The sequence below is a fragment of the Bombus flavifrons genome, chromosome 12 (genome assembly GCF_040668555.2).
Source record: "Bombus flavifrons isolate JBK064 chromosome 12, iyBomFlav1_principal, whole genome shotgun sequence".
Classification (NCBI taxonomy): domain Eukaryota; kingdom Metazoa; phylum Arthropoda; class Insecta; order Hymenoptera; family Apidae; genus Bombus; species Bombus flavifrons.
In genome coordinates, this window is record NC_138453.1 from 4,567,553 (window position 1) to 4,582,140 (window position 14,588).

At 34.4% G+C, this 14,588-nt stretch overlaps 1 protein-coding gene and 1 long non-coding RNA gene across 2 annotated transcripts in view; one reads left to right on the forward strand and one right to left on the reverse strand.

Annotated features, from left to right (window-relative positions):
* Positions 1 to 14,588, forward strand: part of Glurb (metabotropic glutamate receptor B) — a 323,110-nt gene that overhangs the window by 146,888 nt on the left and 161,634 nt on the right. Inside the window, exon 2 of the mRNA XM_069124977.1 lies at positions 989 to 4,843. Within this exon, the coding sequence (XP_068981078.1) occupies positions 1,021 to 4,843 (3,823 nt within the window). The 5' untranslated portion in view covers positions 989 to 1,020. The remainder of the gene's footprint in view (positions 1 to 988; positions 4,844 to 14,588) is intronic.
* The window catches only part of LOC138185788 (uncharacterized), a 273,806-nt gene that overhangs the window by 133,117 nt on the left and 126,101 nt on the right, over positions 1 to 14,588 (reverse strand). The gene's annotated exons all lie outside the window — the stretch shown is intronic.

Below are 14,588 nucleotides of genomic sequence, written 5' to 3' on the forward strand. Positions count from 1 at the left end.
TTCAGCTCGATGATACGTCGTGATTAATAACTCCGATAACGATCGTAATAGCAGATAGTTAATTAAAAATTCCACGAAAGTAGATTTGCATCTATCACATGATTTCGATGGTTTAACGATGGTTCTCTCGTGATCTTGATTATATAACCTCCATTGACCTATTATAATCTATTAGTAGAACTGAGTGTCAATGATTTCGGCAATGGCTTGTGACCTTTATTATTTATTATATATTATTCATTATTACAATGCAGATATTCATGGAAATCTATATTTTCGTCAACGTAACTCAAGAAGTAAAATTTAATTTTATGACGCGTTTCAAAATAATATTATGTTCTTTTCGTTTGACATCTAAATCGAATGCGTGAATGAAATTCTTTTAGTGGTGGTTTAAAAAAATAGCTATCCATTCTAAAGGATATATTGTAGTTCAAAAATGTATAAATTATTAACTTAATTATTCTTTTCCAAAAACAATAATCGTATCTAGATTTAACAGGAACTTGTTCCATCCATTAAATTTCGAAATGAATGTCATACTACGAATATTGTATACGTTATGTACATTCTTCAAATTTGTGCGACTTTCTCATAAATACTCGAATATCCGCAGTTTAATTCTTGAAAATGGAATTCAGAAATTGAAACGAAGGAGCTCGTATTCCTCCTAATCTTTATTCATTAATGGTAGAACTGAAATAATGAAATCAAACAAATTTTATTTTTTTTAATTTGCAATTATTAATAGTAAACTTCGAAGACTGAAATCAAAACAAGTTTATTCTCGTTAATCTTTAGTTATTATTAATAATACAATTTAAAGACAGAACTGAAGAAAGTTTTATTCTTTTCAATCTCCACTTCCATTTCTTTGAGTAAACTAATTTTTCTACCGGACTAAACCTATATAGTTCAAATTACGTCCACGTTAAGTTAACAAATAATCCACAATATATCAAACTTACTATGCTACGTTTGCTTTCAGGACCAGGATATGTTCGTCACGGAAGGCAGGTGATGCGGCGGAACAACGGTTGGTTGGCCGTCCTGGCCGTTTCACTATTGCTGTCGATTCTACGTAACAGCTTAGCGGGTGAACGTTATCCGCTCGATTATGGTAACGCCGAGCTGCTGGTTAACCACAGCAAAACCACTTACGGAACTTACAACTCCAACGGACCATCTTTAGACTCGCGGAAATACTTAAATCCTTCATCAGTTCCAATTTCATCAAAATCATCGACCTCGACAACAACACCAATACAATCTCATTTGCACATCAATAAGAAAAATACTATCTTGTCGAAAGGCGAGACGAAAGCAATAACACAGCGAGCTACGAAGCTCAACGATATAACTCTGCCTGGTGAAAACTTCAATAACGATCGGTCGATCCATGACGACCTTCGCCAATCCAAACTCGTCGATCCCAACGAACGATCTCGTAACGTTCGAGCAAGCGAGTCTAGTGAACAAGTTGCCGAAGGATCGAACAGTCTCAGCTTGGAAATTCCCGAACAACCGCGTTTATCCTCCTGGATACCTCGCGGCGCGATAAAGAACATATCCAGGCGGATCAACCGCGTGAGACTGGCTGAACCGTCTAAGACGCGAGAACATAAAACGACGACGGAGGCGATTCGAAGAGGAAGCGTGCTGCTGGACAAAGGATATCCGTATTACGATCACGTCAGGGCGATTTCGCACGATGACGACTCGTTGACGACTTCCGAAGGGCAGATCACAGGCGTTAAAAAACGAGAACGTTCAATGAGAAATTCTCATCAAAGAAAAAGATTTGATAAAGCGAATGCCTTGCAAATTATACCAAACATTAGTCTAGGGGAGACTTTCAAGGATTCAAAGAGCCAAGATGAGAGACAGAAAGTCATTAAGAAACGATTTTTAACTGGCTACTCTGTGTTCTCTGTTTCTCTCAATAGAAAGTTAAATGGGAATTTGAAAGCGAATAAATTGATTATTGCAAGAAAATCGAAAGGTAGACGCGAGAATGGTAAGAAGAGATTTGGACGATCGGTTCGGTATATGAAAAAGAAACCGAGTCGAAACATAAATCTCGGGCCGTGGTATGCCCCGCGTGATTCCAGGCCTTCGAATAGCGATCCACGAAATGACATATTCAAGACAGGACGCGGTAACCATCATTCTTCGAGAGCCGAGGGTTTCCGGCACCATTCAGCGTCTCATAAATCAATGGCTGCGCGCCGTCACGCGGAGAATACACGCGAATTTAATGGAATCTCGCCGAAACAGAGATCAACGATAGGACACGACGACCTAGGAGACAAAGGCACCTATTCTTCTTCGATTCGAGAGAAGAGAAATTTCGTTTTAGCCGGTGATGCTTCCGATTCATTGCCTAAAGACGAAACTTTGGAGAATGTTACTTTCCATGGAACAATGAAGAGTTCTTTGGAGAACGAGATAAACAACCACGAGGGAAATATCGTGGAAGAATTGAAGTATGATTTGGTTCAAGATAATTTCACAGAAAATTTGATCGATCAAAGGCAACACAAGTTAGAAGAATTAGATGAAAATAATACAAAAGTACATACAGTTACTTTAAAGTTGAGGAATGAATCACATTCGAAAAGACATAATTTCAGTATAGATTCAATTAACAGAACAAAATTGGAGGAATCCAGTGCATCGAGTGGGAATTATTCAAATTTAGTGGAAAATATTTTAACATCGAGTAACGAATCCAGTTTAAGGGGCGATGATGTAAATCCGGTTTCAGTTAACAGAACAAAATTAGAAGAATCAAATGTTGAAATTTATTCACACCTAGATTTAATTAACCAAGCAACGTTAGAAGACGCAAATACATCAAAAGGTAATTATTCACGCTTAATGACAAGTATCTTTACATTAACCAATAAGTCTGATTCAATAAACCACGATACAAATCCAGATTCAATAAACAAAACATTGGTAAAATCGTATATTCCAAATAGAAATAATTCAAAGACGGATACATTAAAGGCAAGCAACGAATCTTCTTCCACAATCCAAAACACAAGTGTAAACTCGATTGACAAAATAGAATTGAAGAAATCGCTAAATAACCAAAAATTTGCATCAACAACGCCTACCACAATTAATTCGCGATTAAACACGGACACTCGACATTCAAACAACGAATCTGTGTTAATGAGTCCGAATACGAACAATGATCTAATTGATGAAATGGAATTAGACGCGTCGTGGGCGGAGATTGACGAGAGCCAGGAAGGCGCTATTCAGACAGGCGAGGAAGAAAGGTCTACGCTAAGTAGCGTGACAAAGGAGTCTGAGAACGTATTCGTGAATTCACCACGCGGCTCGGTTACGGCTCAAAGGAATTCCACGCATCTAAGGCACGATATGAACAGTCTAGCCGAAGGAAGCTTTGTCTTCAAGAGCAATGGCCTCTTCCAGGTTACCGGAAGGAACGCTAACGATCCATTCAGTAACTCGTCAACGATGCAACACGGAAGAAAAATGGCCGAGAATTTCAACGTAAATACACTGCCTGATCAATTGCTTGTAAATAATGAGAAACAAACTGAGTCGAAGCTGTCTTTGATACCATTTCAACTACCAAATGTGTCTAAAACCGTTACTTTTAAGGAAGAAGAAAAAGCCAGTAGTAGAAGCAATGATAAAGTAGTCTCAAAAAGTAGTAAAATCAATGATAAAGCGGTCTCTGTATCAGACAGCCAAGAATCGAGATCAATCGGGCACGACGAAGGAAAAAGTAACCAGCGACGGCTTAATGGTTCCCTAATCGTTCTCGGAAAAGACAAATCTGTTGGCTCGAGACCTATAGAGCTGCTGGATCAAAATACTCCGATGAACGCCGACGAAATTAAGGCTAATGAACCGACCATAAGATCTTCCTTGAAAAATGACAGAGGAGCCGACAAGTTGGCTGATGAAACTACGAAAGACGTTAATCCTGTCGAAAGGGGCGAAAAGACCGTGGACAATCCTGAAGATCGAGTGTCAGAAGATTCTACCACCTTGAGCACAATTCTGATCAACGATCGTTTTTCAAAAGAACGAAAGTCCAGATCGTCGAAAATTGGGACCTCCACGAAGCTTAGACGTGATTTCACTATGGAGGTCGAGGGCACGGTAGTTAGCGAAACTTCCACGTCGATACTGAATAAACATGGGGTTGGTCAAAACAACGTTCCGACCCTAAACATCGATCCCACGCTGTCAGAAGCTGGTAACGATACAACTGCCGCTTCGCAAGTTACGTTGAACGATTCATTGGAATTTATCTCGAGGAATTCGTCCATCGTACTGACCTTAATGGATCAAACTACAAAGGATTATTTTCTTGCTACAAACAACGTAATGCTTTCATCGACTGAAGTCGATCAAATACAAATGGACATCGAAACGTCAACTATTTCGTTAAGTAACGACGAGGATCAGTTATTGAGTTTCGATACGATCGTCACGTCATTGGAACCAAATGACGAAGACTCTCGTGTGACGATGGAGGATGTGCCTTTACGTAATATGGATAATTCCTCGCACAAACTGCAGTCGGAGGAACCTCCGTGGCCAGTTAAACACAGCGCTGTGGTAGAAGGTGATTTAGTGTTGGGTGGTTTGATGATGGTGCACGAGAGAGAGGACTACTACACTTGCGGTCCAGTGATGCCACAGGGTGGTGTCCAAGCACTCGAGGCTATGTTGTATACCTTAGACACGCTCAACGATCGTGAAATCGTGCCCGGTGTCAAGATTGGTGCACATATTCTCGACGATTGCGACAAGGATACATATGGTTTGGAAATGGCTGTAGATTTCATCAAAGGTACGTACATGCACGTGTTTATTTGTTTACTGATTGAGGATTGGTGATTAATTTATACTCGGTACCATTAGTAATTAATAGCGTGATTGACGGATGGAGCTTATTAGAGATTCGAAGTGTTTATTCGATTCGATTGATTACATCAAAGTCATCGACCCATTAGGCGAGTGTCGTTTATAAATACAATTCCATTAGGAGATATTGGTTAAATTATCTGTATGTAAAGTGCATTGAAAGTGCATTGAAATAGATTCTTTATAAAAATTTCTAAAACATGTTCGATCAATAAATTCTTTATGAAAGTTATTAGGTGAATTAGATATTAGAAAAAGAAATTTTTATGAGAACACACCCTTCATTTGTAGGTAGATAAAAATTTGTTTAACAATCGATAGAGAGCAGGTCAATTATATATGAAAATGTTGAAATATTTCGAAAGATAGATTCCACTAATTTCGTATCATGGAATTTCTAAGAATCGAAAGAAACTTTAAGCTCGGGAAAATCTTTTGGAAAAAGTGTATTAATAATTTTAATTATAAATACGGAATTATATGTAACTTTGACGATCTTCGTAATCACCAAGAGAAATATTACATCAAACTACGGGTTTGGATATTGGTTCTATATGAATAGGAAAAAAAATATTATTTTTGAGATATACAGCTGAAACATCACTCAGAACTTGTCTGCTTCTGAGCGACCCTGAAAATGTTATCTCGTCGAGTAATAAATAGAAGTGCTTACAAATTACTTCTCGAGAAACTTTTTCCATATCTTTAGCAATACTTCGCAAGAGAGCGTTAAAAGGGAGAAACATCGTATGGCAGATTCGTCTTTCGGGCTCAACTTTCCATGAGAAAGAAGAGAAGAAGCTTGCATCCCATTTAATTTCATTCACTTCGCAAATACGAAAAGTTCCGTCGAAATTGGTAGTAGAAAACCTGACGAAGAACTACCAACAATTGAATAAAATCACCGTTTAATCTAAATTTTGTTGAGTGCCATTGGAAACCACATGGGAAAAATATGACAAGTTTTAACTTTCATGTCACTTAATGGCTAAAGGAAACCATGAAACAGTATAAAAAAGGAATAATCTGCTAGATTCTTTTATTTCTATAAGATATAATTCTTTCGAAAATTAGTAACAAATTCACAGTATGCTGTAAAGAACGAATAATATTAGTTTGGTTAGTTACTCTGCGCAACTAATGTTATCAATATTTTTTAAATGTTTGTGAAGGGGACAAAGACACAAATTTAATACCAAAATCAAATGCAAAAATAGCTTTAAGGTGGAACTGGTTGTTAACATACTGAATTTTAAAATGTGACATTACGATTTTCAGCTTTGGTCTTCAATTGCTTTCTGATATCGAAAACAAGAAAGAAAAATGCAAATATGCAAATGCAGGTTACACGTAATACATTGTATTCAAAATTACGTAACATTGTTACTTTGGAATCCATTGTTTCAGAAATGATAAATAACAACGGCCATGAACCGGAAGGATGAAATTTTAAATAAATATCAAAGTCAATATGAACAATCTTGTGGTATTGAAAGAGGGATAAAAAGCAATTAAAACAAGCTGCCTATTCTTTCTTCAAATAATATAACCAATCTCAATTGATCTTTCGATGTCAGCAGTATTTCCCAATATTTTCCATCAAATGTGACTATACCACGGCATTTGGTATGAGAATGGAAAAAAGATGTAAGATATTCAAATTTAATTAACTCCTAAGTATTTGTAAAATAAACAAAGTATTGCTAAGATAAATTCATAGTTCTATAATAATATAGAATTATATACAGGCATATCTTCTATTTACTATGAAAATATTACACTCCGTAAGTCTTTTATAAAATGATCGATTACTCATGTGAATTGTTTTCATAAATTGTAGAAAATTGTATCGAATCTTCGTAACCATTAAAATAATAATAGAAAATCTAAAAAAACTGAACAGAGTTTCTATGCTTTGGTTCTGAGATTGAAAACAGCTTTTTATTCTAAGCATTCTATTCTATTTTCTGTTTTATTTAATTAATGTCTAATATAACAATAAAATAAAATAAATAGATAAGATAAAAGATCTAGAAATTTTTAACGTATTAAAAATATATAATCCATTCCTCTAAATTTCAATTTACCTCCGTTTCAACTTAATTTCATTCGTCATGAGGAATGAAAGATCTCTCTGTTGTATTATAAGAATAAAACATGAGAGCTTGCTTTTGTTTAAAACGAAACGAAAATTACAGTTGTCATTTATGTTCTCCTACAAAACTTCTAGAATGAACAAGTCTCGGCCCATCGTTACCTCATAGTTTAAAGCCTTCGTGCGAGGTCGGGTTTGTTTTTGGAGGAAGATACTTTACAAAACTTGAACATATCTCCCTAGCGGAAAAAGTTGGCGCTTAACGCGAATAGTAACTCAAAGAAATAACGAGCTACCCTGGACGCGACATTTTGTATGGAAAATTTCGTCTCTTAACGAACTATTTCCTGAGGCAACAGTGAAATTCCAGCAACTTTCTCCTAACTTCTTCCTTTTTTTCTCCCATGTTCTATGCTAATTTATTATATCCCGTGGAATGTCTGGATCGTATTTACTATATAAATCAAGCAAAAGAAAGCTTTGTCGAGTCAAAAATAAACTAACGAACGAACAGACATTGCAAAAGATGCTTTGTTATATTTTTTTTCCTTACTATATTCTTTACTCGAATGTAGTGGATTTAGCAAGTGAAATTATCAGGTTGGTTTTTTTTTTAAGTAAATATAACGACGATTCCAAAGCTTCGTTCCACCGTTCATTGGAATATACTCCCGACCCAGATATTTTGTCAATGCCAAGGTCTTAATTTACCGTTTGTACGCATCGATCGATGCCGCGAAACGGTTTGATAGATTCCACGGGCGTTTCACGCTTCCTACGTGTGAATGCAAACCACGACGGCGATGCGGCAATTGTAAAACTGCGTTGCTGGAAACAGTATAACAGAGATAACGATTGCACCACCGATGTATCGATATTAAATAAAAATCACCGGGCATGTTGCAGCAGTTTTGGAGAAAATGAGATCTTCGAGAGGCAAATGTCTTTAGTCTATAATCCCTAGAAGTTTTATAGCGAGTCTTTGGAAGTTAAATCCTGTGTTCCTGCTGCATCCTTACGAAATACTCATATGTATTACTGTGTACTATTATGTGCTATTATATACTATTATATTATATGCTATTTATATACTATTTTATTTTTTTATTTTTTATTTTTATTTTATTATGTAGTTATATACCATTATGTGAACTTAGGAGAATTTTTACATTAAATATATAGAAATGTTGCATTAATTTTTTAAATTTTCGTTTATTTTCTTTTGCTTTAGCTATTTCACTTTATTATAAAATTTCAATTTATTATGTCTTATTTAAAATCTTCCACTTCGATAATTTTTGCAGCCGTGTAACGTGGATTAAAATTCTATGAAAATATTTATAATATAGATAAATTAAAAGGTTGTTGGATATTCAGTCGCATTTTCCAAATAAGATACGTTATTCCAAATAAGATAAGATACGACATTCGTACGTAATTTCACAGGCGATTAAAACAATTAGGGACGCGCAAAATTTTAATTAACGTGCACAATAATCCTACAATCCGGCATGCTGAACTTTCGACTCAACATCCTCTAAAAATATTGTTCGAAAATCTTTTGTATACGATAACAAGCGAAAACATTAACGAAGATATTTTTCCCTTTATGGATTTAACCACTTAGGTACAATGTGCCACTATAGTGGCTTTCGCGAATGTCATCTTATATTACGACGCGCCACTATAGTGACTCATTCTACTACTCATTCGCTCACCATTTAAATTAAATAATCTTTTTCATTTGTCTTGCTTCACACTTTTCTTGTCCTCGCAATGTTTTATAACAGTGTTAAAAATATACAGACAGAATATAGTCTTTGTTATTGATACACCAGTGTTAAATATCAATTGTTGTTTTCCGTTAAAATAAATATACCATAATTAGATGCTCTTTTTAACATGACGATCTGCATCCCTATGATTTTTTACAATCCTCAACCTCAAAATGTCGCTTCAAAATAGAAAACGAAGAGTAAATAAACTGTTTTACTATATTCTTTAAATGCATTCCTTGATATATGATTCTTAATATACTATTGCTAGAAAAGGATTGATTTGGAAAGTTTCGCTTTGGAAAATTGTAACGAAATAAAAGATTTCAATTATTCGTAATTCTACGAAAAAGATTAAAATATTCTACAATGTTGTTTTAATCAATTTTTTACTATTGTGTTATTACAATATATGCGATATTGCTTCGTCTACACGTTATTACCGCACAAAAGGTAATACAGTAAACATAGCGAATAACATGAAGCGAATATAACCTATACAGGCAGAAAACATGAATTAGATGGTGCTATTAAGTACTACTCAAGAGGCAGAGTATGCTAATTAAGGGATGGGAGACATAATGGAACTTTTTACCTGCTTGTGGTGCACTGTTATGTAGCTCTTTGATGTAGTAAATAATAAGTACTCTTGCGTTTGTAGTACATGGATGTGTCGCAAGGTGGCCTATAAGATATTTTTTTTCTCGCTAATTGTCGCAAAAGTAGTACGTTGCTATATAAACAGCAAACAAAACGTAACTATCGTACTTCCTTCGGAAGTACACATACTGAAATGTCCGATAAGTCCTGTTTTGCGACCAAGTTTCAGGACAAAAAAAATCAAGCAAGAACAAAATTACATAAAAGCTCCGCCCCCCAGCGGCTTAAATCCAAAGAATAGATCTAAAATCACAAAAAATTGTAAAACACCGACACATAATATAGTATGGCTACGTCGTACCGTCGCGTATCGGTACTTTTGCCTAGCACACCATTACCAAAATTCACAGTTTATTATGAATACCAAAATGTAACGAAAATTGTATCCTTGGTTAAATAAACATCATAAAAAAAAAAAAAAAACACATACTGAAATGTTGTGAAGTACACTCGGGTGGATAGGTGGTGCGCCAGTAAAGCTCTTGTAATTGTTATCTATGTACTTTCTTGTAAAGCAGGTGTTAAATAAATACAAACATTTTTTTATTTTATCATCTCTACGTGTAATGAAAGTTCCTACATATTTATTCCGGCGATTAGTATCCACAATTCTCAACACGTTCCAAATTTTTTTGCCATTCTCTACCTCGTAGCTGCCTGTCTCCACCAATCATTCGACAACTAGCGTTTGTAATACATGAATGTGTTGCAAGGTGGCCTATACGATATTTGTTTTCTCGCTAGTTGTAAAGGTAGCATGTTGCCTTATATACAGGAAACAAAACGTAACTAACGTACTTTCTTCGGTAATACATATGCTAAAATAATGTGCGGTATACCAAAATCTGTGATGGACTAATAACTAATTGTTAGCTATGAACATGTTCTAAATTATATGTTAAACAACTACAAGAACTTTTTATTTTATCACCTCTACATATAATGAAAGTGTTCCTACGTATTTATTTCAGCGATTACGATCCACAATTCTCAACATGTAAAATGCATTCATCGTAATAAGAATCTAGTTCGATAAATAGTTAATGTTAATGTTTTATTTGAGACGACTTAAGTTTGTAAAAGAGGAAGTCATACATCGAACCCCGGCGACTTATATCGAGTTTCCACGCACTCGTACTGTAGAAATATCGGCCTCAGTAAGCATATCGGCATAGCAACCTACGCGTAATACATTGGTCGACTTGATAATAACTTGCGGCTCCGAGTTTCAGATCACCAAATTTATTCTACGGTGATCGAACGTCCGGAATACGAAAGATTCTAATAAACGACTTCCGTTCCCGGGAAAATTCAAAATGTCAAAAGTTCACCCTTAGACTGTAAACGCTCTTACGATACTCTAACTATAACTCTAACTCCGACTTTCGTGTCCGATGCATTTTTCAGTGGGTAACACTTGTTAGAAAAATCCCCAAAAAATTCGTATAATATCTTCAAATGTTTTGGATTAAGGTTATCATAAATCTTTTATCAAATAATTTTTTTAGGCAGGGGGCTGAGAAGGTTTTCTACCTGATCCCTTGCGAGCAACTCAACTCGGTCAAAATAACTTAGACATGAAATACCCACCTTTACGGTTCAAGGGTTAAATTTTCTTCATCTCTTACGTTCTTGTACACTCTTTTCCCTGATCAATACAACAGCAGATTATTACATTGCGACTGATGGCACAGGCGAAAGAATAATCTACTGCACTAACGAAAATACACAAAAGTAGTTGAACATTTTCATGGAATTTTAGATAAATTTTTCACACTTTTCATAAATGTATTAATATGTGTCATACGAAGCATGAAATTTCATTAGCATTCTAATAAGACTCAAAACTTCCAAATGTTTTATATAACACACGTAACATATACCTAAATGCTTTCTATGGAAAATACAAATACCTTTACGAGCCACCGTAATGATGGATGAGAGACATATAGGAACTCTTTTGTGGTGTACCATTATATAGCTCTTTAATAGACGAAGTGCATGAAATTAATAGAAAATAGAACGAATAGCATATGAAATTAATGATGATGAAATTAAAAACACGAAAGACACGATAAACTATTAAGTCTCCTTCAATTTGCCGCTACTACAGAATTTTACTTTGAAGATTATTAATATACATTTAGAATTATTATCATGTTTTAATGCATTCTACATAGATTACCTGGAAATATTCATAATGGAGCTTTCAATTTTTAAACATGATCATGAAACTTATTGTAATCTCGAAGCTTTAATTCTTCTGTGCTCAATGCTACATATTAAACATTGTAAAGTCGTAAGTTATTAACACAAATACAGTAACAAGTTATTGATTGCATGTACGATAAATTTATTTGTATCTGATAAAACCGATTGTAATTTTAGTACATCGTGTCTTGTTTCATCATTAATTAACAATTGATAAATAAAATTTTGATCATAACTTAATCAAAATTAAATTCTCAAAAAATTAACTGGTTCTATAAAAATGTTTAATAGTCATCGAATTTCTAATGTTTTTTACATTTTAGATTAATTTTCGAAGGAAATACAGCGCTACAAGCACCTAATATTGCGGAGGTTTTAAACGATAAGCTCTTTAGAATTCAATTTTCTTGAGGTCGATATCGCGGAGGTATCTCTGTGTCAGTTTACTACGAGACAGTTTGCATTCGTGATGGATATGCATTATATCACGACATCGTTCGCTGGTACGGAATTGAGTAATTAGGATCCTCTATTTCTCGAAGCAATCATGATCCCTATTCGAAATGTAGACTATTGTTTAACATCACATATCTCCACGCTGAAAGAGGAATAAATTGAAATTACTAAATTGAATCCTTCTTTACTGATTATTTGCAAAGGAAATAGCAAGAGAATTATTCAAAGGAATTGTTTTTCTTTCGTTCACAATTTATAATAAAGGTATGTAAGTATCAAGCAAGAACTGTCCTCTGCGGTCTATAAAAATTTATGTGTTCTCAAAAGGACACGGAATCGAATAAATGGAACACATGTAGAGTTAAAATATATTGCCGATGTAATCTGAATTTCATAAGGAAGATCGTCCAGAATTCAAGGGATATTTTCTTGGTATCCTCAAAAAGAAGTTCTCTCTATTTAAGTTTTCGCGTATAAAAGGACAGAAACCCAGTGATAAGAAATGACAAATAAGAAGGAATTAGTTTTTAGAACTTATTAGAAAAATTAAAGAGAATATACTATATAGATAGGCATTTTCGGTCTAATTGTTATTTCCACCATTTAAAAAATTTTCGAAGTTCCAAGAAAGTACGAAACAGTTATTGTCTCAATTTTATGCTAAAATTTTTCCTGAAACACAGAAAGTTTTAAAGAAAGTTCACTGCGACTGTAATTGGATCCAATTTAAAAATTTGATGACAGAACATCAAGAAAATGAGCACCGTAATATTCTAGCAGCCACAGAGACATTTTTCCTAATTTATTAAATTGCACATTTTAATGAAACTAACAAGGATCCTTTCCACTTAATCCTTATTAAACTAAACATCTGAAACAATCCAATTTCTTAGAGCAAATTGCCAGCCGTGTACAAAGATAACAGTTTGCGACTGTCACGATCCTAACGAAACGAATAAATTGAAATAAGCGAAACAATTTTCTGTCAATTCGACTTTGATGCAAGTTACGAATTTTAAAGCTTAATGTTCTCAAGAAACACAACGTAATCCTTGAGAAAAGCGAATTTACTTTGGACGTTACAATTATTCATGTATTTCTAAGGGATCACGACGTAACTTAGGGGCGAATCGACAAGCATTGTATATAATCGAGCAGTCGATGATTTCGATACGAATACCGACAGTTTCAGCGCGACATGAATACGAAGATAGGGAACAAGACGTGCAAACAGTATCTCGAGAGCAGTCTCAATATTTCTCGATAGCAAAAGCTATTTTGCAAAGAGAGAAAAAGGCAAACCGATATCTTTTTCGACGATTTATGAAAACGCAAATATTGATGTGAAGTTTGAAAAGTATATTTAATCCACGGAGATCAGGATGAATACCGTTTACTCTTAGCATCTTATTCATTTGTGGTCCAAATCTGATAAAAAAGGTTATAGTTTACCCCTATTTTTATAATTTATAGAATCTACTGTGTGAAATGTAACGTTCATGTTTGCAATTTCCTTAGAAACCAAAAATTTTATTTCTTATGAATCAAAACATTTTTCATCCACATGCCAGGTAAGCCATTCAGGAGTCATGTTGATTAACTCCATAAATTGAAAATTATATTATAGAAAATTGGTGATACGACAAACACTATTTTTTATATTTTCCCTAAAATTCTCCATTCGTGTCATGTTTTTGTGCTAAATGGATTTATGTCAGTAAGTAATTTATTTCTTGAAAATTAAACATTAAAAGCGTGTACTTATTTGAAGAAATGAAGAAAAAAACGAAAACTAGAGTGTTTTCCGCTCTATGGTCGCTCCGAGTTTATGGCTTTTGGGAAGTTCATATGTCGAAAACTAAATTCAATTAAATTTCTTAAATTTCTATTCGTTATTATCTTAATTTTAAAGTTAGTATTTAAAAAGATAATTATTTGTTAATAAGAAATTCGTGAGATTAAAATCCTAAATAGAACTATATTTCATACAACTATATTTATTTCATACAACTATTTCTCATTCTGCGATTTTATCCTCCATGACAATCAGTTTTCAAATTCTAAAATCTGATGTGGAAAATAGAGATGTTCCGATAAAGATCGTGTCGATACAGAGCTTCCGAAGAGATTTCTACAGTATCCTGATAACTCAAATATCGTCTGTCGGTAATGTCGTGGCATATTGCAAGCTCGAGTCGATAAGCTTTCGCTTCAACTCGCGTGGTCTTTTATCACAGATGAACAAGTTTTTTCGTGCCACATGCGATGTTATCGACTTAGTTTAAGTAAGAATACAATATTAGCAGTGGTTGGAATTATTGTAAAATTAGTGTAAAGTTTCCACATATTATGAATGAGGTGTAGAAGCGGATACTAATAATCACAAACGTTATATGTATACGTAGAATACTAGTTCATTTTTATTATAATTGAAAATGAAATAATTGAATCGAATCAATCATTGAAATTGATTG